Source organism: Nerophis ophidion, linkage group LG01 (assembly GCF_033978795.1).
Source record: "Nerophis ophidion isolate RoL-2023_Sa linkage group LG01, RoL_Noph_v1.0, whole genome shotgun sequence".
NCBI classification, from domain to species: Eukaryota; Metazoa; Chordata; class Actinopteri; order Syngnathiformes; family Syngnathidae; genus Nerophis; species Nerophis ophidion.
In genome coordinates this window covers 74,234,237-74,260,006 of record NC_084611.1, presented here as the reverse complement: position 1 = coordinate 74,260,006, position 25,770 = coordinate 74,234,237, and the positions used below count along the sequence as shown (strand labels likewise).

At 38.1% G+C, this 25,770-nt stretch overlaps 1 protein-coding gene across 1 annotated transcript in view; it reads right to left on the bottom strand.

Annotated features, from left to right (window-relative positions):
* Positions 1-25,770, bottom strand: part of stx8 (syntaxin 8) — a 94,044-nt gene that overhangs the window by 63,972 nt on the left and 4,302 nt on the right. The window contains exons 2-6 of the mRNA XM_061911124.1: positions 25,449-25,548; positions 25,258-25,376; positions 24,942-25,052; positions 10,409-10,542; positions 4,688-4,780 (exon numbers count right to left, since the gene is read on the bottom strand). Coding sequence (XP_061767108.1) covers positions 4,688-4,780; positions 10,409-10,542; positions 24,942-25,052; positions 25,258-25,376; positions 25,449-25,548 — 557 coding nt within the window. The remainder of the gene's footprint in view (positions 1-4,687; positions 4,781-10,408; positions 10,543-24,941; positions 25,053-25,257; positions 25,377-25,448; positions 25,549-25,770) is intronic.

The window sequence follows — 25,770 nt, the reverse complement described above, 5'->3', positions numbered from 1 at the left end:
TAGCTCTTGGTTTCAAAAAGGTTAGTGACCCCTGACCTAGGGAGTGTAAAACTCGCAAACAAACATTAAAGGTTTGATACTAAACGACATACAGATAAGGAAACATACGCATACCATTTCAACAGATGAGACACTTTTCTTCTAACAAAATACAGGACAGTCAACGACTGCTTTTCAGGAGCTTAGTTTTCTGCTTACTATAGGAACTAAAAGGCCATATTTTTTTCTTTTGACAAACCTGAAGTTAGCTTAGCAGTTTTGAAAACTGTGTTCGGTTTCTTCAGCCTCAAGCTGATACACTAGCCCCTGAAGTCTTCCAGGAGAGGCCTAACTCACGTTGGAAAAAAATGGTTTAGTATAAATGCAATAAGCATGGTGTATTATTTCAAGATGTTATCTGTTTTGCGTGATGTGCACAATTCGGGCTAGTTAAGTGCAATCAGCTACTTGCTACTATATATTGCAGCACACAATAGTGAATGTCACTTGCCAAAAAAACTGATTTTGAAGTGAACAATCTATTATTTTTTTTCTCAGTCTTTTTTGTTAAAGCCCCACACGTACTTGGACAAATTTGTGCTGCCGTATGTGTTGACATAAACAGTGTGCTCAATTTGTTCTACCATGTTGGAAGTTTCAACTTGAAAACCCCCCCAAGATTAGATTTTCTACTCGGAAAGTCAGAGAGTAAACACCAACCTCAAGTTTGTTTTGGAGGATGGCTGTGCTGAGTATAAAGAACAAAAGAAGCTTCTGAACATGTTGCACCAGTTTTTTTTTCACACTAAATCAGCCTTACATGTTGTATTGTTGGACATTTTTATATGGTAATATTACTGTAAAGTATTTTTTTTTTTCATGTGGTGCATAAGTTCTACATCGCTAACAATGGGCTCTTTGCATTCCCTCTTCATCTACCCCGGTTGAAGGTCACAGAAGGAGTACAAAATTGTTCAGATGTTGTTTACATTCAGACAAGGCAAGGACAAGAACAGCTTTAGCGAATGTGGTCATATTGATTTCCGACTTTGTAACTGGAACGCGTATCGCTTGGCTGTGATGTCATTCCCAGCAAAGACGAGAAAGGCGTTAGAGACACAAGCAAAAGGGTGGAAAGGAAAGGAACATTTGCAGCAGAAAACAGCACTTTGTGGTAATGAATGCCAATCTTAACTAGACTAGCTGGATGCTGATTTTTGTTTTATTTTTGCACATTTTACATTTTGTTGTGTAATGTTGACATTATGTTGTTTCACTGTAAATAATAATTGGGAATTGACAAATAATAGAAACAATCAGATTTTTCTTGAAGTGCGGTGGGGCCTTGCTTCTGTATTTCATACTTAATTTTCTGTCGCTATCTCTCCCATGTTGCGCATAAAAATAGATCTATCTAAATAAAGCCATCTAAATAAACATTTGTTATAATCATATTTTTATATTAGAACTTCATTTTATACATTTTGGTCAAAAAAAACGAACAAAAAAAATGTTTTTCCATTGCAACTAGAAAATCTGAAGAGACTTTTTCAGAGCCAAAAGAGAGAAAAGAACCAGTTCCTTCAAAAGAAACAAAATTCCTAACACCAGCCCACAGACAATTTCCCACTAGTTGTACTGTTTAGTTCACCACTCCATTCATTAAATTTGTTACCAGATTCCCTTGTCGTGACCAAAAGACAACTATTATATAGAAATAAAACCAAACCAGGGGTGAAGTAGACCAACAAACCCTTAAAGAGATTTGGATTGGAGAAAGGGAACTATGAAAGCGGCTATATCATTTGCGACTGCTAGGAGAAAATAGCAGTGGCAACAATGTTCTTGGCTTCAGGTTTAACTATGAAATAATCCATTGCAACAGCTTTCAGTTAACAAATTAATCATTGATGCCTTAACGATGGTATCTAACAGACTCACATATAATACATTTAGCATGACTGGAGCCCTTTATATTGTAGATTGAAGCAGCAAGAGTCAGAAGCAACTTGGAGGGGTGAGCGAGCTGTTTGAGATTTGCCCCGACTTGTGACGTATGCCAACTTGTTACATCAGCGAATATCGACATACATGGCAAATGTTTTCCGGGTGATACTTGTGCAAGTCTGTGATATAAAGAATGTTGTAGTGTGCTTATTGTCCATACGGAAATATGTCCAAGGTGAGACCTATAATATAAAATCCCCTGTTATTGGTCGTGTTAACCAGGACAGCACAAATACGTAAGAAGTGCCTACTTAACGTGTGTGTTTTTTGACAATGTACCTACTCAGGGCAAGACCTGGAACTGGACACAAAGCACAGAGCCTGCCGAAGAGCCCTGCTTCAGTCCAATGGCAATATACAGACAGATTTATTTAAAACTGCATTCAATTGCAGAGACAGTTCCTACAATTAATAGCAAGGGTGGATACAATGAAGCGTTAAGTCTTAAACAGTATATGTATGACCATTTGTAATGATAAACTAGCAATGTAGCCTCAGCTTAACCTGACTACATGTAGAAGAGAGAAACAGGCTACGTATTGCACATAGTCTATTTAAACAACGACACAGGCATAAAAACACATGGACTGAAAGGCCAACTAACATTTGAGATACTTTCATCTCCCCAGGTCGAAAGTTCCTTCTTGTGTGTACAGGGTGTTAAAATCCGCCTCTATTGCCATTTGTACTAAAAAGTAGCATATAGTTCTTCTTTTAGTTGTCATATGCGTATAATAAAGACAACCTCTAAAATAGTTCATTTTCAATAAACGGTCAGAAAAGTGGCTTGAAGATGGTCTGTAAAGAATTGATTAACGTGGACCCCGACTTAAACAAGTTGAAAAACTTATTCGGGTGTTACCATTTAGTGGTCAATTGTACGGAATATGTACTGAATTGTGCAATCTACTAATAAAAGTGTCAATCAATCAATCAATCAAGCATAATGTGTGCAAAATTCGGATCAAAGCACCACCATTACATGCTATTTAGACGAGTGGCTCTCAACCTTTTTTCAGTGATGTACCCCCTGTGAACATTTTTTTAAATTTAAGAGCAAGGCATTTTTGGTTGAAAAAAAGAGATAAAGAAGTAAAATACAGCACTATGTCATCAGTTTCTGATTTATTAAATTGTATAGCAGGGCAACATATTGCTCATTTGTAGTGGTCTTTCTTGAACTATTTGGAAAAAAAGATATAAAAAACACTAAAAACTTGTTGAAAAATGAACAAGTGATTCAATTATAAATAAAGATTTCTACACATAAAAGTAATCATCAACTTAAAGTGCCCTCTTTGGGGATTGTAATAGAGATCCATCTGGATTCAATCCATCCATCCATTTACTACCGCTTATCCCCTTTGGGGTGGCGGGGGGCGCTGGTGCCTATCTCAGCTACAATCGGGCGGGAAGCGGGGTTCATGAACTTAGTTCTAAACATTTCTTCACAAAAAAAGATATCTTAACATCAATATTTATGGAACATGTCCACAAAAAATCTAGCTGTGAACACTGACATTGTTGCATTTCTTTTCACAGTTTATGAACTTACATTCATATTTTATTGAAACTGCGCTTCAAAGATATCTGCAAGCGGGACATGAAAGCCCTGGACATAAACACTGAACATTGGGAAGATGTAGCGGCTGACCGCAGCAAATGGCGCAGTGTCCTTCACAAACAGCTGAAGACTGGCGAGGAAAAGATCCATGCCACAGCCAATGAAAAAAAGAACCAAGCGGAAGACAAGCACTCCTGCAGTTGCGCCTTCCAGCTACATCTGCAGTAAATGCGGCCGTGTTTGCCTCTCCCACATCGGACTCATCAGCTACAGCAGGCGTTGTCGCTGAGTTTAAACTTGACCTCTGGACTGGCGCAGTATCCATAGTCGTTACGACTGACGGAGGCCTTTGATTGATTATTCAATAAATATATTCATAAAGCAGGGTTTCCCACACATTCATTTATTTTTGGCGGCCCGCCACGAAAGAATTACAACCGCCACAAATAAAAAATAAAAAATAAAATTAAAAAAATAAATAAATAAATAAATTAGAAAAAAAATATATATATATATATATATATATTATTTTATTTTTATTTTTTTCCCGGCTTTTGACTCGCTCGACCACTCATAAAAGCAATGGGACTCTGTCTGTGAATGGAGCTTGTAGTTACATATTATATAAATATGTAAATATTATATGTATATAAATATGTACATAAAGTTTTGTAATTATATTCCAACTACGCGTTCTTCTTGGTCATTGCCGCCGCCGCCGCCCAACCACACCACCACAAATAGATGCCTTACCTGTGGGAAACACTGTAATGAATTTTTAATTTGTTGCTGTTTTTAGAATACCTTTGAAAAATATCACGTACCCCTTGGCATACCTTCAAGTACCCCCAGGGGTACATGTTTTACCATTTGAGAACCACTGATTTAGACCATAGATAATAATACCACCCATTTGATGCTTATGCTGATTATACAAATGCTGTCTCTTTTTTTGTGCAGAAGTTATTTTTTTTTTAAATCTTAGAAAGGTCACGTCTTCTGTCAGTAAAATGTATGCATGGGGGAAACAAAACTGCAGATTCATTGTAGAGCAAATATGTTTCACACTGCGGTGTGTAATGTGTCTGGAATTTTTGTGACGAATATGACCAGGAAAACATGAATATGAAACATTACCGTTTTGTTCATCCAGCTCATTGCCAATCTCCTGTCCCATGATCTTCTGTCTGCTGATGACGGCTGCTAGTGCATCTAAACCTGCATCCTGGGCTGAAAAGAAATGGAAAAACATTGACTTCAAAAATGGGAAAGAAAAGCAGGTGATACATTGCACAATAAATACATGATGGAATTCCCTTCTTGGGGAATGAGAACTGGCAGGCTATTAGGGACCAGATCAGCTCTCCATATGTGCCACATGCGAGTCATTTAGCCTCACTTAAAACTATTACAACTGCAGAAGTGCGATGCGGGGTGAAAAACAATGATGCTGAGAAGAATAGAAAAGATTTGGCTCTCGCTGTATTCCAAGTTTAACACACTGTCTATCACAGGAATTTTTTTATGAGCGAACACTCAGGCGTTAACCATTACCCAGCTCTGCCAGAAACCCCTCAGGGGACTTGCAACCTCCACCAGCTTCGGTTTCACTGTCATAAAAGGAATCTCGGATCCCAAATTGAAACTAACCAGAGCCATAATGGAGACATTACAATGAAGTGTCATACAGAGGAATCTAGTGCACTGACGGCTAGCTCTTCAAGTTCTGTCAAAGCCATTTGGCAAAAGGGGAAAAGCAGGCACTGGCTTACAGCATATTTTCTAGATGTGGGCAATAAAATGATAAATAAATGATAAATGGGTTGTACTTGTATAGCGCTTTTCTACCTTCAAGGTACTCAAAGCGCTTTGACACTACTTCCACATTCACACACACATTCACACACTGATGGAGGGAGCTGCCATGCAAGGCGCTAACCAGCACCCATCAGGAGCAAGGCTGAAGTGTTTTGCTCAGGACACAACGGATGTGACGAGGTTGGTACTAGGTGGGGATTTAACATTCCCACTGCGCCACGCCGTCAATGTTATATTTTATATTGCTACTATGGTACATTTTTAGTATACTTTATACTTTTAGTTTTCACCCTTTTTGTGCCCTTGTGTGCATTATCCTTTCTATCCTTTGCAACTGAGCTACAGTGTGGAACAATTTCCATTGTGGATCATTAAAGTTTGTCTAAGTATATTCATCACTCTAGTCTGAGTACACTTTTGGCGACTCCAACAACCTCTTCTAACTCAACGCTAAGAAAACGGATATGCTGATTATCGGTCCTGCTAGACATCGACACCTATTTATTAATACCACCTTAAGATTTGACAACCAAACAATTACACAAGACGACTCGGTAAAGAACCTTGTTATTATCTTTGACCCAACTCTCTCGTTTAAGTCACACATTAAGAGCGTTACAAAAACGGCCTTCTTTCATCTCCGTAATATCGCTAAAATTAGTTCCATTTTGTCCACTAATGACGCTGAGCTCATTATTAATGCGTTTGTTACGTCTCGTCTCGATTACTGTAACGTATTATTTTCGGGTCTCCCTATGTCTAGCATTAAAGGGGAACATTATCACCAAACCTATGTAAGCGTCAATATATACCTTGATGTTGCAGAAAAAAGACCATTTATTTTTCTAACCGATTTCCGAACTCTAAATGGGTGAATTTTGGCAAATTAAACGGTCTTTTAGCGATGACGTCAGAATGTGACGTCACCGAGGTAATACACCCACCATTTTCATTTTCAACACATTGCAAACACCTGGTCTCAACTCTGTTATTTTCCGTTTTTTCGACATTTTTTGGAACCTTGGAGACATCATGCCTCGTCGGTGTGTTGTCGGAGGGTGTAACAACACTAACAGGGAGGGATTCAAGTTGCACCACTGGCAAGAAATCTTCCGCCAGACCCCCATTGAATGTGCCGGAGTGTCTGCACATTTTACCGGCGATGCTAAGACAGACATGGCACAGAGATGTATGGATAACCTGCAGATACATTTGCAACAATTAAGTCAACGAAATCACAAAGGTGAGTTTTGTTGATGTTATTGACTTATGTGCTAATCAGACATATTTGGTCACGGCATGACTGCCAGCTAATCGATGCCAACATACTACGCTAATTGATGCTAACATGCTATTTACGCTAGCTGTATGTACATTTGAAACTAGATACCTACATTTAATGCGAAACAAACACATACCAATCGACGGATTTAAGTTGCTCCAGTGTCACAAGATGCAAAAGTCCTGATCGTTTGGTCTGCACATTTTACCGGCGATGCTAATAAGGCAGCCATGCTATGGGCCACTTCATTAGGTACACCCACGCTATGGCTGAATAGCATCAATAGCTATTCGCTCAATAGCTTCAATTTCTTCTTCAATTTCATTTTCGCTATCTGCCTCCATACTCCGACCATCTGTTTCAATACATGCGTAATCTGTTGAATCGCTTAAACCACTGAAATCCCAGTCTGAATCCGAGCTAATGTCGCTATATCTTGCTGTGGTAACCGCCATGTTGTTTGTATTGGCAGCCCTGTATGACGTCACAGGGAAATGGACAGTCGCATCGCAAATAGCGAAAATCAAGAACTTTAAAGCTTTTTTTAGGGATATTCCGGGAGGTGTAAAATTTAGAAAAAAACTTCGAAAAATAAAACAAGCCACTGGGAACTGATTTTTATTGTTTTTAACCCTTTTGAAATTGTGATAATGTTCCCCTTTAAAAGATTACAGTTGGTACAAAATGCGGCTGCCAGACTTTTGACAAGAACAAGAAATTTTGATCATTTTACGCCTATACTGGCTCACCTGCACTGGCTTCCTGTGCACTTAAGATGTGACTTTAATGTTTTACTACTTACGTATAAAATACTCCAGGGTCTAGCTCCATCCTATCTTGCTGATTGTATTGTACCATATGTCCCGACAGGAAATCTGCGTTCAAAGAACTCCGGCTTGTTAGTGATTCCCAGAGCCCCCAAAAAAGTCTGCGTGCTATAGAGCGTTTTCTATTCGGGCTCCAGTACTCTGGAACGCCCTCACGGTAACAGTTAGAGAATCTACCTCAGCAGAAGTATTTAAATCACATCTTAAAACTCATTTGAATACTCTAGCCCAGGAGTAGGGAACCTATGGCTCTTGAGCATAACAGCTACCTTTCATGTCTCAAGCAGCAAATACACACTGAATCCAGTCCGTTTTGTGTTTGAAATATGTTAATCTATTAATTGCTTCTTCGCGCGGACATAATGACAGTATGTGTTTTACTGTCTTTTACTGGAAAGTCCCTATTACTGACAGCGGGTTACAGTGACAAGACAGGGTGTCCTGATACAACCTTTTAACATCCAATATGATAAGTTGATTGGCAACGCTAAATAGGGTGTACACCGCCTTCCTTCCAAATGCAGCTGAAATATACTCCAGTACCCCCCGCGACCCTAAAAAGGGACAAGCAGTAGGAAATGGATGGATGGATGGATGATACTAATATTGACGCCTTAAGAATTGGCAGACACATACATTGATCTAATACGATATCAGCACAAATCATACATACTTTTATTATTTTGTATCGCGGAATGTTGGAAAATGCTTAATCAAGTGAAATCACCTTAACAGTGTTCTATGTATTATCATTATCAAAAATTGTTTTAATGACTAATACTAAAAGCGTTATACCTGACCATCTCAAAAACAGAATTAAATTTGTGTTTTTTTACTGAATAAAAAATTCAGAACGTAAATGAAAATACAAGATGTCAGGTTCACAATATTAACTATGACAATAAATGGTAAATGGGTTATACTTGTATAGCGCTTTTCTACCTTCAAGGTACTCAAAGCGCTTTGGACACTATTTCCACATTCACACACTGATGGTGGGAGCTGCCATGCAAGGCTCTAACCACGACCCGTCAGGAGCTTGCTCTATGACAGCAGATGTGGGAGGGTGGTAGAAGGTGGGGATTGAACCAAGAACCCTCAGGTTGCTGGCACGGTCACTCTCCCAACCGTACCATGCCGTCCCCAAAAGAACCCTGAATATTGAGATAACGTATATATGAACGTTGCTCCTCAATTTCCCAGACCACTTCCTTGATTGACATCTTTTATAATCGAGCAAGATCAACAAAGATGCATCAAACACAATAAAACATATTCGCAAATCGTAGAAAACATACACATATTCAACAAAATATCTGCCTTCCCCTGATACTTGCATCTCAGGTTTGTTGCTGTTTAAACAAGTCCCGCCCACTCTTGTTCATGCCTGGTCTGCATGGAGCTGCAGTAATGTAGTGCCTATGGTTACCATAGTGACCAGTATGCCACACAAAAGTGAAGATTCTGACCATTGGAATCATTTCTATGGTTTGGAAACTTCCAGCAGGCCGCACAAATTTTTTTTTTTATCATGTTGTATTATGCCCAGGTAAGTAACTACCGTTTTTTTGCTGTTTTGCAAGACCCTTGTCAGTGTCTTCAAACTTGACACCCCATTGGCTGGTTCTGAGACAGGATCGATTGCTTCGGTCTTAATTTGCTGGAATGTGGGTCTGGTGTTTTGATGCAGCAATTTTTTCTGCCCTGAATATTCTTAGCCTGAATCTTTAAACACTGAATTTTAAAACACAAATGCATTTTGTTACCAATTTTTTTTTTCATAATTTGAAGTAAAAAAAAAAATTCAGATCATAAAATTCCAACGCAAATAATTCAGTTACATAAATTCAGTGTAAAAAAAAAAGCTTTCTTATTAAAGACATAAATTAACCTCCATATAAAGACAATTGGTTTTGAAGAAATATTTAACCTTAAAAAACTTTAAAGCTTGTTGTTCATAACATTATCCCCCTTCCAAAATGTATGCATCAGTGCTGTAGGTGAATCATGTAGATCAGTGTTTTTCAACCACTGTGCCGCGGCACAATAGTGTGCCGTGAGATACAGTCTTGTGTGCCGTAGGAGATTATCTAAATTCACCTATTTGGGTTAAAAATATTTTTTGCAAACCAGTAATTATAGTCTGCAAATGATGTGTTGTTGTTGAGTGTCGGTGCTGTCTAGAGATAGGCAGAGTAACCGTGTAATACTCTTCCATCTCAGTAGGTGGCAGCCAGTAACTAATTGCTTTGTAGATGTCGGAAACAGCAGGAGGGATGGTGCAGGTAAAAAGATGTCTAATGCTTAAACCAAAAGTAAACAAAAGGTGAGTGCCCCTAAGAAAAAACATTGACGCTTAGGGAAGGCTATGCAAAACGAAACTAAAACTGAACTGGCTACAAAGTCAACAAAAACAGAATGCTGGACGACAGCAAAGACTTACTGCGGAGCAAAGATGGTGTCCACAAAGTACATCCAAACATGACATGACAATCCACAATGTCCCCACACTGAAGGATAAACACAACTTAAATATTCTTAAATGCTAAAACAAAGTAGATGCGGGAAATATCGCTCAAAGGAAGACATGAAACTGCCACAGGAAAATATAAAAAAAAAAAAAAGAGGAAAAGCCACTAAAATAGGAGCGCAAGACAAGAACTAAAACACTACACACAGGATAACAGCAAAAAATGGATACAGTGTGATGTGACCGGTCGAGACAGTACATCTACTTTGAGACAAAGGCTATAGTAATGCATGCTTGGTTATGGTTTAAAGTCATATCCAACAATTGCGACAACGACTTTGTACTGTCAACTGAGCTTTGTTTTTTTAGTGATTTCAGGTGATGGTTTGCCTCCAGATTTTTTCAACACAGAAAATGTGCCTTGGCTCAAAAAAGGTTGAAAAACACTGCTGTAGATTTACCTTCCACGATTCGTTGTTGCTGCTGTTTAATCTCTCCAAAAGTCAAGCCCTTGGTTTCCTCTGTTTCATTAATGAGCCACGGGTTTGCTGTGACTTCTTCGCTCATTCCTGCTCCTCCTGCCATTAAGGTGGATCTTGAAGAGATTAGGAACAAGAATACAATGAATCTTGGGTTGTTCTTGTTTACATTCTGCTGATTCGTTATATACACCAACTTTTCCCCCAACAGAATAATAACTAAGCAACTGAGTGGCTGTAAATACCTTTAATATAGCATCTGATACCAAAATGTGTCTCAGTAGACATTTTTACCACAACAGCTAAGGCCTGCAAAGCAGTCATGGCATCTGTAAAGCTGAAATCTACAGTGGCGTAGAAAAACAAAGTGAAATTAACATAATATTTTTTGATGAACTGTACATTATTTTAATTAAACATACCTTTTGGTTTGTGAAAGAACCACAAAGTGAGATACACAATAATGTTTATATTTGATTTGACCCTTAATAGATGACTTGTATTATTTTTAAAGGAGACCTGCACTTATTTTTTTCATATAATATACAATTTTTATAAGAGACAATAATACATGTATTTTTAATGCATTTTAATTTGTAAATAAAAGTAATCTAAGAATTGAGCTAATGGGAGTGATTGCATCTTTTGCATTTAGAGTGCCCATAAAACCCACAGATAAACATCCAAAAAAGCCAACAATATTCCATTAACATTTCGTGACCTGAATATTACCAAGTATATGCGATATAGTTATTATGAACGTTAATGTTAACGACCTACTTTTAGTGGATCATTGATCACAGAGTGGTAACTAGATTATTCTGCTATAATGACTCCATGAGCTGGTGAGCTAATGCATCGCCTCTGAGCAGGTGAAAGTTGATTCTCGGTTATACATATGTATTTCTTTCTTTCCTTTATTTCACCAGGTAAAAACTCATTGAGATCAAAATCCCTTTTCTAAGAGTGATCTGGCCAAGAGGGCAGCAAAACAAAGTTAGAGAAATGCATACAACAGCAGCAAACACACACCTTGGTTAGAAAATTTAAATTAAAATATTAAATCAAAAAAGTAAAAAAAATATAACATTTTTCAGTAAAAACACATTAAAAACAAGTACAAAGCCCAATATAACTGGTTTCTGACTTTTTTTAACCCCTTTGCAAGGATTATGATTAATTCTTCACCTAAAAAAAAAGATATGAACATTCCATCAGTCGTCATCCCTGTAGGGTCTCAAAGATTGACTGGTCAGCTGGGTTGGTGACCCCTTCCCTACATGAACTACCCAGTGTTGAATAGTACATCATACTGCTGTTATATTTTCGGGAACTATTAATTCAATAAACACTTTATTTAACTTTTTAAGAAATGCAACTGTGCGAAGAAACTCCCTTCACTTTCGGTTTTTGTTTGTTTTTATCTACTTGTTGTTGTTTTTGTTTTTTTAAACATGCTTAATGCATTTAAACAAAGTGTTACAGTTTGTACTAGTATTATTGAAAATGTTGACGCCATAATTTAATTTCTACTGTAAATAGAGATCAGCTCCTTCCCTACCAATATTCGGTATCCGCCTTGAAAAATACATATCGGTCGATCACTATTTAAAATGACCAAAATACATCAATATTACATGTTATTATGACTGTGCTTGTAACTACATTACATATATACTTATATACAGTGGGGCAAAAAAGCATTTAGTCAGCCACCGATTGTGCAAGTTCTGCCACTTAAAATGATGACAGAGGTCTGTAATTTTTATCATAGGTACACTTCAACTGTGAAAGACAGAATGTGGAAAAAAAAAATCCAGGAATTCACATTGTAGGAATTTTAAAGAATGTATTTGTAAATTATGGTGGAAAATAAGTATTTAGATAGTACTTTATTTATTCCGTCAGGAAAATTACAATTTTCAGCACAAAAACAACAACAACAAAAAAACAACAACTCATAGCCATAGTACACATCCCTCTTACATGTGTGTAAGAGGGAAACATCAAACATCAAAAAACACAGAGGACATTAAAGACATTAAAGCAGCAGCTACAACCAGACACTTCTACATAAAGCTACGAATAAAAAGTAAAATAAACATATACACTGTGGTGGCCTCTGCGGTGTTCCACGCCATTGTCCGCTGGGGAGGAGGGAGCATGGCCAGAGACAGAAGCAGACCCAACAAAGCAACCAAAACAGCCGACTCCACTCTCGGCCAGTGCCCAGTCCGCATGGATGAGCGAGGATACGTCCAAGGTGACTGAGGTGTCCGACACCTGCTCACCCAGTCGAGACACCGCGCAAAAGCCTCTCCGTCCCAGCGCTCAGTGCTAGCTCCGCAGCCCTGTCCCCTCATCCGCATCTCCTCCAGTCCCTCCAAACAGACTCCGGTGTGGCAGACACCCAGCAGCTGGTCTCCATGGCCAAAAGGCTCCCGGGAGGCAGATCCAGAAGTCCACAAAAAAAGCACCACAGAGGTCACGAAAGTGCCACCCCTTGTCACACAGTCCCAAAGGGTCCCGGACCAAAATGCAAAAAAATATAATAACACATGAAAACAAGAGGGAAACACAAAAGGATGACACAAGAACACAGAGCTCCTGCCTACAGCAGCCGCTACAGCAGCGCCATCTTGGAAAAAAATAAAATAAAAATTGGGTCAACCATTCAAAGCTCTCGTTGATGGAAGGAGGTTTTGGCTCAAAATCTCACGATACATGGCCCCATTCATTCTTTCCTTAACACGGATCAATCGTCCTGTCCCCTTAGCAGAAAAACAGCCCCAAAACATGATGTTTCCACCCCCATGCTTTAAAGTAGGTATGGTGTTCTTGGGATACAACTCAGTACTCTTCCTCCTCCAAACACGACGAGTTGAGTTTATACCAAAAAGTTATATTTTGATTTCATCTGGCCACATGAAATTCTCCCAATCCTCTGCTGTATCATCCAGGTATCCATTTTGGTATAAACTCAACTCGTCGTGTTTGGAGGAAAAAGAATACTGAGTTGCATCCCAAGAACACCATACCTACTGTGAAGCATGGGGGTGGAAACATCATGCTTTGGGGCTGTTTTTTCAGCTAAGAGGACAGGACGATTGATATGAATAGGGCCATGTATCGTGGGATTTTGAGCCAAAACCTAACATCAGTGAGAGCTTTGAATGGTTGACCAAATACTTATTTTCCACCATAATTCACAAATAAATTATTTAAAATTCCTACAATGTGAATTCCTGGATTTTTTTTTCACATTCTGTCTCCCAGAGTTAAAGTGTACCTATGATAAAAATTACAGACCTCTGTCATCGTTTTAAGTGGGAGAACTTGCACAATCGGTGGCTGACTAAATACTTTTTTGTCCCACTACATGTGCATATAAAACCTTGATAGAGTTTGGATAATTTTAGAGCACTTTATAGGCCAGGGTTTATTCATAGGTTAGAATGCATAAAAAATAAAACATACGTGTGCTTGTCTCACACAAGGATTGTAAATGATGGGCAAACATAATAAAAAAAGTGAAGTTCCCTTTCAAGGAAGTACAGTAGTTGAGGAATCAGAACGCAATTTTCCAATTATTACATCAAAATACAAGTCAACACCGGCTATCATGCATCATCTTGTGACTTTTGTAAATAATTAAATTGCCTGATGATGCCTGTCTACACATCTGTATACTGTTCACATCTGCACGAGGCATGTTACTTTCACAATACTCTGCTCATTACAGTTATAATAGCTGACCCCCTATGGATCACACAAAACATCACAGCATTTATTTACTCATTTTGATCGGGGGGGTCTCCAGGTTGCTTGGTGCAGCCTTTGTGTGCATGTTAATCTGTCACAGGACTGTGGAATGCTAGAGAGGTTTCCAGCAACAAAGCAACAGCCCAGAGAGCTTAAACACTGCAATGTGGTTTTAAAGCTATTCCTCTGCTGATTGCTTAAAGCTGTCGGTGGAAGTCTTGTGGTGACAGGTCGCTGTGTGAGTCTGACTTCAACCAAGTCTGCTCAGATCAAGTCGCCGACAATGGAGACCTGAGCCATGCGGCGTGTCAGCCAATCGACATGTGAGGAAATACCACGAGAAAACTGATTGTTTTACTATTTTCATTTAAGAAACTGGGTTTGGGCCACATATTACTTTATCTCATTTCGCAATGCAATGATTATTCCAAGCTGCTTTCATGTGGTCTGTAATGCCTTGTCGATACGGTCAGCTGAGTCGCTGAGACAAGGCATTCGGTCTAATTTCTCTGACATGTTTGATTACTACAAGACTGTGTGCAGACCCGCCACTTCATCCCTGCAAGTGCCCAGTGTGTGAAGATCCAATTAGCCAGTCAGTGGGGAACGCCAAAACCAGTCAGGCACATCTTTTGGCAGCCACAAAGGAAGAGACTGCCGCCAATGAGGCTTGAGCACCCTCGACCTGACTGAGCGACTTGGACAGAGGAGACTTAACTAATTATGATTATTTCCAGTGCAATCAAATAGCAAGAAGAGGTTAGTGAATAATTGAGGAAAGGTGGTCCGAAGGGGCAATGAGGTGCAGTGAGCCTTCAAATCTCGGCGCCACATCCTTCTTTTGCTTCGTCTGAAACGGAGATGCTCAGAAGGCATTGTCTCGGGGATAGATTTTAGACACCTAAGCAACACTCCCCCCTTTTTACCCCAAATTATCCCAAAAAAAAAAGGGTGTCTTAGATTACTCAAGCGTAGCAATCCCTTTGCCCCCCACAGTCATTCCTCAAGAGACCACACAGTGGGAATGGCTTCCACCCACAAATCACCGTTATAAGTTAGATCTCACTGTGCAAACTGAAAAAGCATATGACCACATGACTAAAGTTTGCCAAGTAAATTTATTAGCAAGTGTCATTTGAGATTTTCCTTTTTTATTCTTCAAAAGCCTTTTAAGTAATTGGGTGTGTGGTCTGTAAAAAGATGAAAGCGTGCGCAAAGCACCGCTCAGCAGCTCAATCTGAAAATTCAAACTTGAAAGATTTTAGACAAGTTCACATTCGGGTTTATAACCATTGGTTCTGAGATGGCAATTATTCCTGCATCATGCATAAAACCTCTTAAAACCAATAGCAGAATACACTAATCAGCAACTGGCGATAAAAAAATACTGAACCTTGCTAAAAATTAACACAATTACAATATTCCCCTGCAAGGTGCCTCTAGATCAGGGGTAGGGAACCTATGGCTTTAGAGCCAGATGTGGCTCTTTTGATGACTGCATCTGGCTCTCAGATAAATCTTAGCTGACATTGCTTAACACGATAATTATAAATAATTCCGCTGGATACCTCAGTGCTAAAAATAAAGTTCAAAATATAAAACATTCTCATGCATCTGAATCCATCCATCCGTTTCCTACCACACCTGTTCAAGAAGTCGCATTAATGGTAAGAAGTATTTTATGTCACGATGGGGGTGGGGGGGTTGGGGGGGGGGGGGTGCAGCTTACTGCGGGGTCGTTCTTCCAGGAAGGCAGACCGACTACTTGGGACATGGCATTTAGGTAAAAACATGACTTAATTTAAACTAAAAAAAGATAAAAACAAAAATCGCTCACAGCGGAGGCACAACTTGGGCTAAGAAGAAAGCTAAGGCATAAACAGACTATGAACATAAATCAAACAAAACTTACTTGGCATGGCATGAAGCACGAAACTATAGCAAGGCATGAAACAAGTCAGCACAGAGAAAGAAAAGATCACATTGACGCCAGGGCGACTGACTGGCAAAGACAAGCTTAAATACTGCCTCTGATTAGTGCTCGGGAAGCAGGTGAGTGGGCATTTTGTCCACCAGAGACAGGTGGACAAAATGAGTAACCACTGAAACCAGACAAGGGAGTAGAAAAAAAACAGGAACTTAAAGAGTCCAAAAGACAAACAGCACATGGCCAAAGAAAAACATGATCAACAGACATGACATTTTATTTATTATTGGTTAGCTTCAGAATAACAATGTTATGAAAAAGAATAAGAGACTTATTATACTCTAAAAATGTTGGTCTTACTTAAAAATGCATGCATTTAGTTGTATTCAGTGTTAAAAAATATGATATGGCTCTCACGGAAATACATTTTGAAATATTTGGCTTTCATGGCTCTCTCAGCCAAAAAGGTTCCCGACCCCTGCTCTAGATGAAGACAGGCCTCGACGCAATATACTATCAGTCAAAATTATTCTAATGTCAATGTACTTTACTACTAAACTACCAAGAAAGGAGGTATTCAAAAACCACCGGACAACTCAAGACAGCTTTTCACACATCCACGCTGTTAATTAAGCACCTCATTATTCCACACACAACTGTTATATCCAAATTAATGCATTCCCGCACTTATCCATACTCGTGTTAATCTTCATATTAGTATCTTGAACCTGTCCGAAAATATGTCTTGTGTATTTATAAAATGTATATATTCTGTATCCATAAAGCTGTATGCAATTAAGTTTGACCTAATTTTGATGGAAAATACTGCCAAAGAACCTAGTATTTCAAATAGGAGCAGTGGTAAATATAATCCAAGAAAGTAATGTAAGCGTTGGTCCAATAAAAAAACAAGTAATTGCTTGCATCTAAAATTCCCAATATAGAATAGAATAGAATAGAATAGAAAGTACTTTATTCATCCTGGGGGAAATTCAGCACCACAGTTCGCTCACAACAAACAATAATAATAATAATAAATAATATATAACATATATTATATTTATAATATGTGGGTAATATAAATATATTCTACATTTAAGTGCAGTAAAAAAGTCAGCACTCCAATACAAGCAGTCCTGCAGTACGTTTACATTTGCTAAGCTCGACAGCCAAAAGAGCTTAAAGTTCTCAAAATTAGTGAAGTAATTTATAAAAGGTAAATATGGTAGGGTATAGGCTGCTAGGAGCTAACAGCTACACAACCACTAAGCACACAATAGCATACAAGCTGGACTTTGTTAGTTGTTGGTAGAAGTTTATTTCGAGCAAATAAGTGTCCTCAAGTGAACAATACTGCAGTTTAAAAAACAAGAATGGGGAATATAAACCAGTATCACCTTCAATATGATACCAATATGGAGCCTTAAAAATAGGCCGGTATGGATCGATACAATATCAGCACAAATCATGTATACTTTTGATATTTTGTAGTGTGGAATGTTGTAAAAGGTTTGATTAAGTACAATTAGTCAACTAAACTTATCATTAACCATTCGGAATGTATTCAAGTTGTCTTTAAAGGCCTACTGAAATTAGATTTTCTTATTTAAACGGGGATAGCAGGTCCATTCTATGTGTCATACTTGATCATTTCGGGATATTGCCATATTTTTGCTGAAAGCATTTAGTAGACAACATCCACGATAAAGTTCGCAACTTTCGGCGCTAAGAGAAAACCCCTGCCTCTACCGGAAGTCGCAGACGATGACGTCACATGATGATGGCTCCTCACATATTCACATTGATTTTAATTGGAGCCTCCAACAAAAACAGCTATTCGGACCGAGAAAACGACAATTTCCCCATTAATTTGAGCGAGGATGAAAGATTTGTGTTTGAGGATATTGATAGCGACGAACTAGGAAAAAAAAAAGCGATTGCATTGGGACGGATTCTGATGTTTTTATACACATTTACTAGGATAATTCTGGGAAATCCCTTATCTTTCTATTGTGTTGATAGTGTTTTAGTGAGTTTAATAGTACCTGATAGTCAGAGGTGTATGTCCACGGGTGTGTTGACGCGCAGTGTCTCAGGGAAGTCGACGGCAGCTTTATGGGCGGCACAAGCTCAGCTGATCTCCGGTAAGAAGCGACTTTTTACCACAATTTTCTCCCCGAAACCTGCTGGTTGACATTCGGTTGGGATCCATGTTCGATGTGATCCATAGTAAAGTTTCACCTCTGTGAATTTTAAACAAGGAATCAATGTGTGTTTGTGTGGCTAAAGGCTAAAGCTTCCCAACTCCATCTTTCTACTTTGACTTCTCCAATATTAATTGAACAATTTGAAAAGGATTCAGCAACACAGATGTCCAAAATACTGTGTAATTATGCCGTTAAAGCAGACGACTTTTAGCTGTGTGTGTGCGCAGCGCTCATATTCCCTAACAGCCCATGACGTCAAGCGTACACGTCATCATTACGCAAAGTTTTCAAGAAAAAACTCCCGGGAAATTTAAAATTGCAATTTAGTAAACTAAAAAGGGCCGTATTTGCATGTGTTGCAATGTTAATATTTCATCATTGATTTATAAACTATCAGACTGTGTGGTGGGTAGTAGTGGGTTTCAGTAGGCCTTTAAATTGATGTGGAGTAGTAATGGTTTTTGGCAACACCTAGTGGCCACAATAAATCATGATGTTAGGATAACCATCATTCAAACATTTAGTTGAATGACGCAGACACATTTGTTACCGTGTACTTTCTAATACGCTTCTGCCACTAAGACTTTGTATCTGTGAGAAATATGCAACTATAATTTTTTTAATACTTGTTTGTATTGACAAATGTGATCTTTTAGACGTCAATATTGATTAATCAAGGACACTCAGGCCTTATGTCTAGCTCTCATGCTATAGTGTGCCTAGCTTTTGTGTAGCTTATAGCTCGTAGTGGACGAGAGCCTACCATGTTAACCTTTTATAAAGGACTTCACTAAAATAGAAGAAAAGATCAACCTTGTGAGCTTATTGGAGGACATTTAAATTTTGCACAAATAAACAAGCTGCAGAACTGCTTGTATCAGAGAGTGTACTTGATATTTCAGATGCTAGCAAATTGCTTTTTTGCTGATATCTGATCGATATCAATATTGATCATGGACACTTCTAACAAAGGTATTGGTTCACAGCACACAAATTATACAAAGGGGACAAACAGGTGGCTGACAATTTTGAGTTAAAGCCCATTAATAAAAATGGTGTAAAGGGTAAAAAGATCAATGTATACTGTACATTAAGGCAGTGGTTCTCAAACTTTTCTCAGTGATGTACCCCCTGTGAACATTTTTTTAAATTTAAGTAACCCCTAATCAGAGCAAAGCATTTTTGGTTGAAAAAAAGAGATAAAGAAGCAAAATACAGCACTATGTCATCAGTTTCTGATTTATTAAATTGTATAACAGTGCAAAATATTGCTCATTTGCAGTGTTCTTTCTTGAACTATTTGTAAAAAAATATATAAAATAACTAAAAACTTGTTGAAAAATAAACAAGTGATTCAATCATAAATAACGATTTCTATACATAGAAGTAATAATCAACTTAAAGTGCCCTCTTTAAGGATTGTAATAGAGATCCATCTGGATTCATGAACTCAATTGTAAACATTTCTTCACAAAAAAAGAAATCTTTAACATCGATATTTATGGAACATGTCCACAAAAAATCTACCTGTCAACACTGAATATTGCATTTCTTTTCACAGTTTATGAACATACATTCATATTTTGTTGAAGTATTATTCAATAAGTATATCTATAAAGGATTTTTGAATTGTTGCTATTCATAGAATATTTTTTTTTAAATCTCACGTACCCCTTGGCATACCTTCAAGTACCCCCAGCGGTACGCTTACCCCCATTTGAGAACCACTGCATTAAGGTATACGTGTGGCCTGTAGATGTAACATTACCCTTTTACATGTGAGCAACATATAGGAAATACAACAGGTTCTGTACATAAAAATGTAATTACAACACCCTACCCGTTAATGACATATTTACAACTATTGGAATGCATCAAATTAAATAAACAGCCTCCTTTACAAAACAGAATAATAAAAAGTACTTACATAGATGAATGCATGAGGTTGTTATTGTAGTAATAATAATAATAATAATAATACCACAATACCTAAAATAGCTGCTTCGTCTGTCCATAGAAAATTACTTGTAACAACCTATGAACACACTAACTGCTTAGTTAGTGCCATGTATCTATTATTAAATGTGTGTTAATTTTTACAGGTGCCAAGTATACGTTCAATGGTGCAAAGCAAACAATCTCTTTGAATAAAAAAAAGAAATGTAAGCGGAAGCCATATGCCAGGCTGGCAGACAGACCGACTTTCTTCCGAGTGATAGCACAGTGAGGGGTCGTGGCACACGGGGTCAATTCTGAGTTCACACTGGGTGCACAGACTTGTAGAAAGTTAGTGACCAGTGACACATCATCAAAGCCCAGCTCAGAGCTTTTCGACCTCTCTGGTCAAGGACATCGACAAGAGAATGAGGATTCATTATTTTTAATTAGGCATCCAGTACTGTCTTTTCTCCTTTTTAAATTAAAAAAATGGTGTCTTTTAAGCAGATTGGCGCCGGATGATTCATGGACTAGTGCTTGATTTGGCTTTTATAAAAATGGTTGACAATGACAAGACAGTCAGCGTAATGAAATGCTGAATTTGCTCCTATAGTGGCCACAATGTCTTTACTCAACTGCAGAGAGGTATTTGTACAAAATATTTTTTATATATTATAAAATAAATTCCATGTATAAACTGTGCAGGGTGATTGGAAATTACCTCCCTATTTTATAAATCAACCATATACCGTATTTTCCGCACTATAAGGCGCACCTTATTAAATGGCGCACCTTCAATGAATGCCCTATTTTAATATTTTGTTCATATATAAGGCGCATCGCATTATAAGGCACATAGAATAGATGCTACAGTAGAGGCTGGGGTTACATTATGCATCCAGTAGATGAAGCTGCGCTAAAGGGAATGTCAACAAAACAGTCAGATAGGTCATCCATCCATTTTCTACCGCTTATTCCCTTTTGGGATCGCGGGGGGCGCTGGCGCCTATCTCAGCTACAATTGGGCAGAAGGCGGGGTACACCCTGGACAAGTCGCCACCTCATCGCAGGGCCAACACAGATAGACAGACAACATTCACACTCACATTCACACACTAGGGCCAATTTAGTGTTGCCAATCAACCTATCCCCAGGTGCATGTCTTTGGAAGTGGGAGGAAGCCGGAGTACCCGGAGGGAACCCACGCATTCACGGGGAGAACATGCTAACTCCACACAGAAAGATCCCGAGCCTGGATTTGAACCCAGGACTGCAGGAACTTCGTATTGTGAGGCAGATGCACTAACCCCTCTTCCACCGTGAAGCCGTCAGATAGGTCAGTCAAACTTTATTAATAGATCACAAACCAGCGTTCTGACAACTCCGTTCACATGAAAAATTGCTCTAACACTCATTGCGGTTGTTAAGGGCTACAACAACTAGTGGGGGCCTCGTGATTATGGGGACTGGTAACTTTGATGGACTGAAATTATACTTTGTTCCTGCTATACTTTTATTCAGCGGAGAGTCAACATGGCCTTTGTAATAGTTTTAATTTGGTTTAGCAGAATCCCTCCGGCGTCCATTCAAAATTCTTTAGAAATAATTTATAATTTAGCACTGATTCAAACGATGTCAACGTGACAGATTTACATCCGTATTTCCAAAACAACTGTACTATTTAAGTTTATATTGTAGCCAAACCTTTTCCAATAAGATAAAGAGCATTATTTTTTTTATTTTTTTTAAAGCTTTTGTCCATTTATTGTGTTATGGTTTTGTTTTTTTTCAATTAATGCCAACACGGAATAACAGTTTTCACTGTGGTAGGACATAAACACTTTTCTTTACACTTGGATTTATGAACTTTTTTATATATATATATATATATATATATATATATATATATATATATATATATATATATAAACTTTGGACATTTTTTGAAATTTAAACACATGACAATTTAACATATTGTGAATTAGTGAATTATATTTATATAGCGCTTTTTCTCTCGTGACTCAAAGCGTCTTACATAGTGAAACCCAATATCTAATATTTTTTTACCTTTTAAACCAGTGTTGGTAGCACTGGGAGCAGGTGGGTAAAGTGTCTTGCCCAAGGACACAACGGCAGTGACTAGGATGGCGGAAGCGGGGATCGAACCTGCAACCCTCAAGTTGCTGACACGGCCGCTCTACCAACCGAGCTATACCGGCCAATATTGGATTGAAATTGATTGAATGAAATAATGAATGAAATCACTATATCTCGTTCATATAATCAATCAAATCAATCAACCATTTTGTGTGATCAGTTTTACAGTACATGTTATATGTATACAATAATGCACATTTACAAACAAAAAAAAGAAAAAGAATGACCCAAAAAGGAATAGGCTGAAGCCAAAGCTTATATGTGCCTATCCTATATCTTCACAGAAGATTAGATTGCCTGGAACATCAACGTTAAAAAAAAAAAAAAAATCAAAAATCAATGGGATGAAAGTAATTGTTACTATATTTAATAATTTTCAATTATTTCACCTTTCAATGTTTTCTTAAACCTTACCAGAGAAGTGCATGTCTTCAGCTCATCACTGAGCTTGTTCCACCATTTAACTCCTAAAACTGTAATACAATACATTTGTATTTTATATTTGTTCTCGCTTTACCTATTTCAAAAATCGATATCCCCCGTAAATTATAGTTTTCTCCTCTTAAATGAAATAGCCTGAGAATACAAGCTGGAAGGCTGTTGTTCTTTACTCGAAACAGAATTTCCATTGTTTTTAAAAACACAATGTCTGAAAATTTTTAACACATTTGAACTCATAAATAATGGATTGGTATGTTCATAGTAGCAGGCTTTGTGTATTATTCTAATGACCCTTTTTTGAAGTTTTATTATTGGGTCCATGTGTGTTTTATAAACATTTCCCCCAAATTTCAACACAATACGTTAAATATGGAAAAATAAAAGAATAATACAACATATGCAGGCATATCGTTAATTGTAGTTGTCAATGTAGTCTTTTTCTATTGCTCAAACGTGATTATTTATGGTAAATACATATCTTTACATAACTTTTAAAACATAAAAAATACATTAAGTCTTAATTACTGATTATCATTATTATTGTTTTTTTTTTTTTTTCCCTTGGCCTCAGTCTGCACCCCCACTCCAGGGCCCAGGCTAAGACGGATTTTTTTTTAATCTTCTATTCTTTTTTATCCATCGCCTCTGAGTTGGTGATGGTTTATTCTCAATTATAAATCATGCCTTTCACCTGGATAGTAGAAGGATATGGCCATAAACCGAGAAGTTGCTCAACTTTGACATCCAATTTATACACGGAGATGTAGAGAACAACACGAAGTTGCTTGTTTGCAGCAATGTTTAGTTTTTTTTTAAAACCTGCGTCAGGATTATGATTCATTTTTCATTTAAATGGCAAGATATGAACATCCCATTTGTCGCCATTCATGCAGCGCTTAGCAATAGTGCTGCATGATGCTTAGTGTTTAGCATCTGTTAAGCATACAGCTTCTAAAACTTGTATCTTATCCTCCTTATATTTAGGCTCTTAAATGGATGGTTTTGGATCATCACTCGCCTCAAAATAGTCTTTGTTGTCTCTCATGAAGTATGCCAATATTAGTAGTGTAACTGTTGTTGAAATGAAAAACCAATGTTCTGATGTGTCTGTGAAATTAATATGCCACCGTATGGTTAAAATGAGCAAAATACGTAGATATTACATGTTACAAACAATGGGAGACCGGGCTTTCTGCTTTCTGGAACGCGCTCCCTGACAACCTGAGGGTGCCACAGACTGTGAATGCTTTTAACAAAGGCTTAAAAACCCTTCTTTTTAAAAAGCTTTTTTTAGATATGTGCATACTAGTTCTAGCTATTAGGTTGTTCTAGTTTTTAGTTGTTATTTATTTGTATTATCTTTTTATTTTTTTTTTAATACACTGTAGCACTTTGAGGTTGTTTACGCAATGTAAAGTGCTTTTTAAAAATAAAATCTACTATTATTATGTTATTATGAATGTGCCTGTCATTAAATAACAAACAGTACATACGTACATAAAAAGACAATGATGGAGGGTTTTGGATGTTTATAGAACGCTTGACGGCGTGGCGCAGTGGTAGAGTGGCCGTGCGCAACCCGAGGGTCCCTGGTTCAATCCCCACCTAGTACCAACCTCGTCACGTCCGTTGTGTCCTGAGCAAGACACTTCACCCTTGCTCTTGATGGGTGCTGGTTAGCGCCTTGCATGGCAGCTCCCTCCATCAGTGTGTGAATGTGTGTGTGAATGGGTAAATGTGGAAATAGTGTCAAAGCGCCTTGAGTACCTTTAAGGTAGAAAAGCCCTATACAAGTACAACCCATTAATTTATTTATAGGTGGAATAGGGCAACTCCCTTGCCCTTAATTTTTAGCTGACTTTTGCTAGCTTTTATTTACAAGTTACAATGCATAAAAAAGGAAATGTCTGTATACATGTGTTCTTCTCTTACATAGGGAATGATATGCAAATTTCCCCCCAAAAAGTGCAGTTCCCCTTTGAAGACCGTAATGGGGCCACAGACAAAATTGCATTTAGGGCCACAAAAAACTTATGTAACACTTACTCACTTCAAGTACAATAATGACCCTTGCTTTTAATACCTGGAAGGTCCGGGCTCTGCGACATCGCCTTTGAATGTGGCATTGAGCTGTTTCTCCCTGGTCAGCAAGTCGTCAATGAGATTCTGTCGCCGGTCACCTTCTGACTGCATTCTGAGGAGTTCTCATTCAGGCAGAAACACTTCATAGTCATAAATATATGACAGAATTAGAGTTGCAGAATTGGTCCAAAAGCAGGCCAGCTTTGCAGCTTCTGACTGTTTTAAAATACTCTGCTGCCCTCTATTGGTAATGTCATATCCCTACAAGAACCTTAAACAAAATCTTTAGTCTCATGGCATCTATTCAGAGATAAAACAAGAGAGAAAAAAAAAAGGATACATGCGCCCGTGATGATGAAGCCCTCAACAAGCTCTCTTTAAGCTGGGCGATATTCTGTTTGAGCTTCTGCAACGACGCCCGTAGTGTCATGTTGATCTGAAAAAGACAACATGACATGAAATAAAATAAATCATTGAAGCACTGTTTTTAGCAACGTCAGCACATTACCTTGGCGGGGTTACCCCCTGTCCTTTGCTGCCTGTTCCGTTCATGGATGTTTTCAGCAATTTCTTGTGCCAGCCGACAAGTAGCGTCATAATTTTGTAACCTAAAGAGCAAGGGTTGGAATATGTGAACAAAGTCTGTGCTGGACAGTTCAATCCTCAGTAAATTAGGGGTTTCTGGATAAGTTTAGCAAAACATCAACGCAAAACAAGAGCTATTCTGGTAAGCTAAATTGGTCACTGTATGTTTTGGTCATTTAATTTTCTTTTTATGAATGGAAATTAAAAAAGGACGGTGTTTTTTAATTCATTTTAAAATAGAAAAA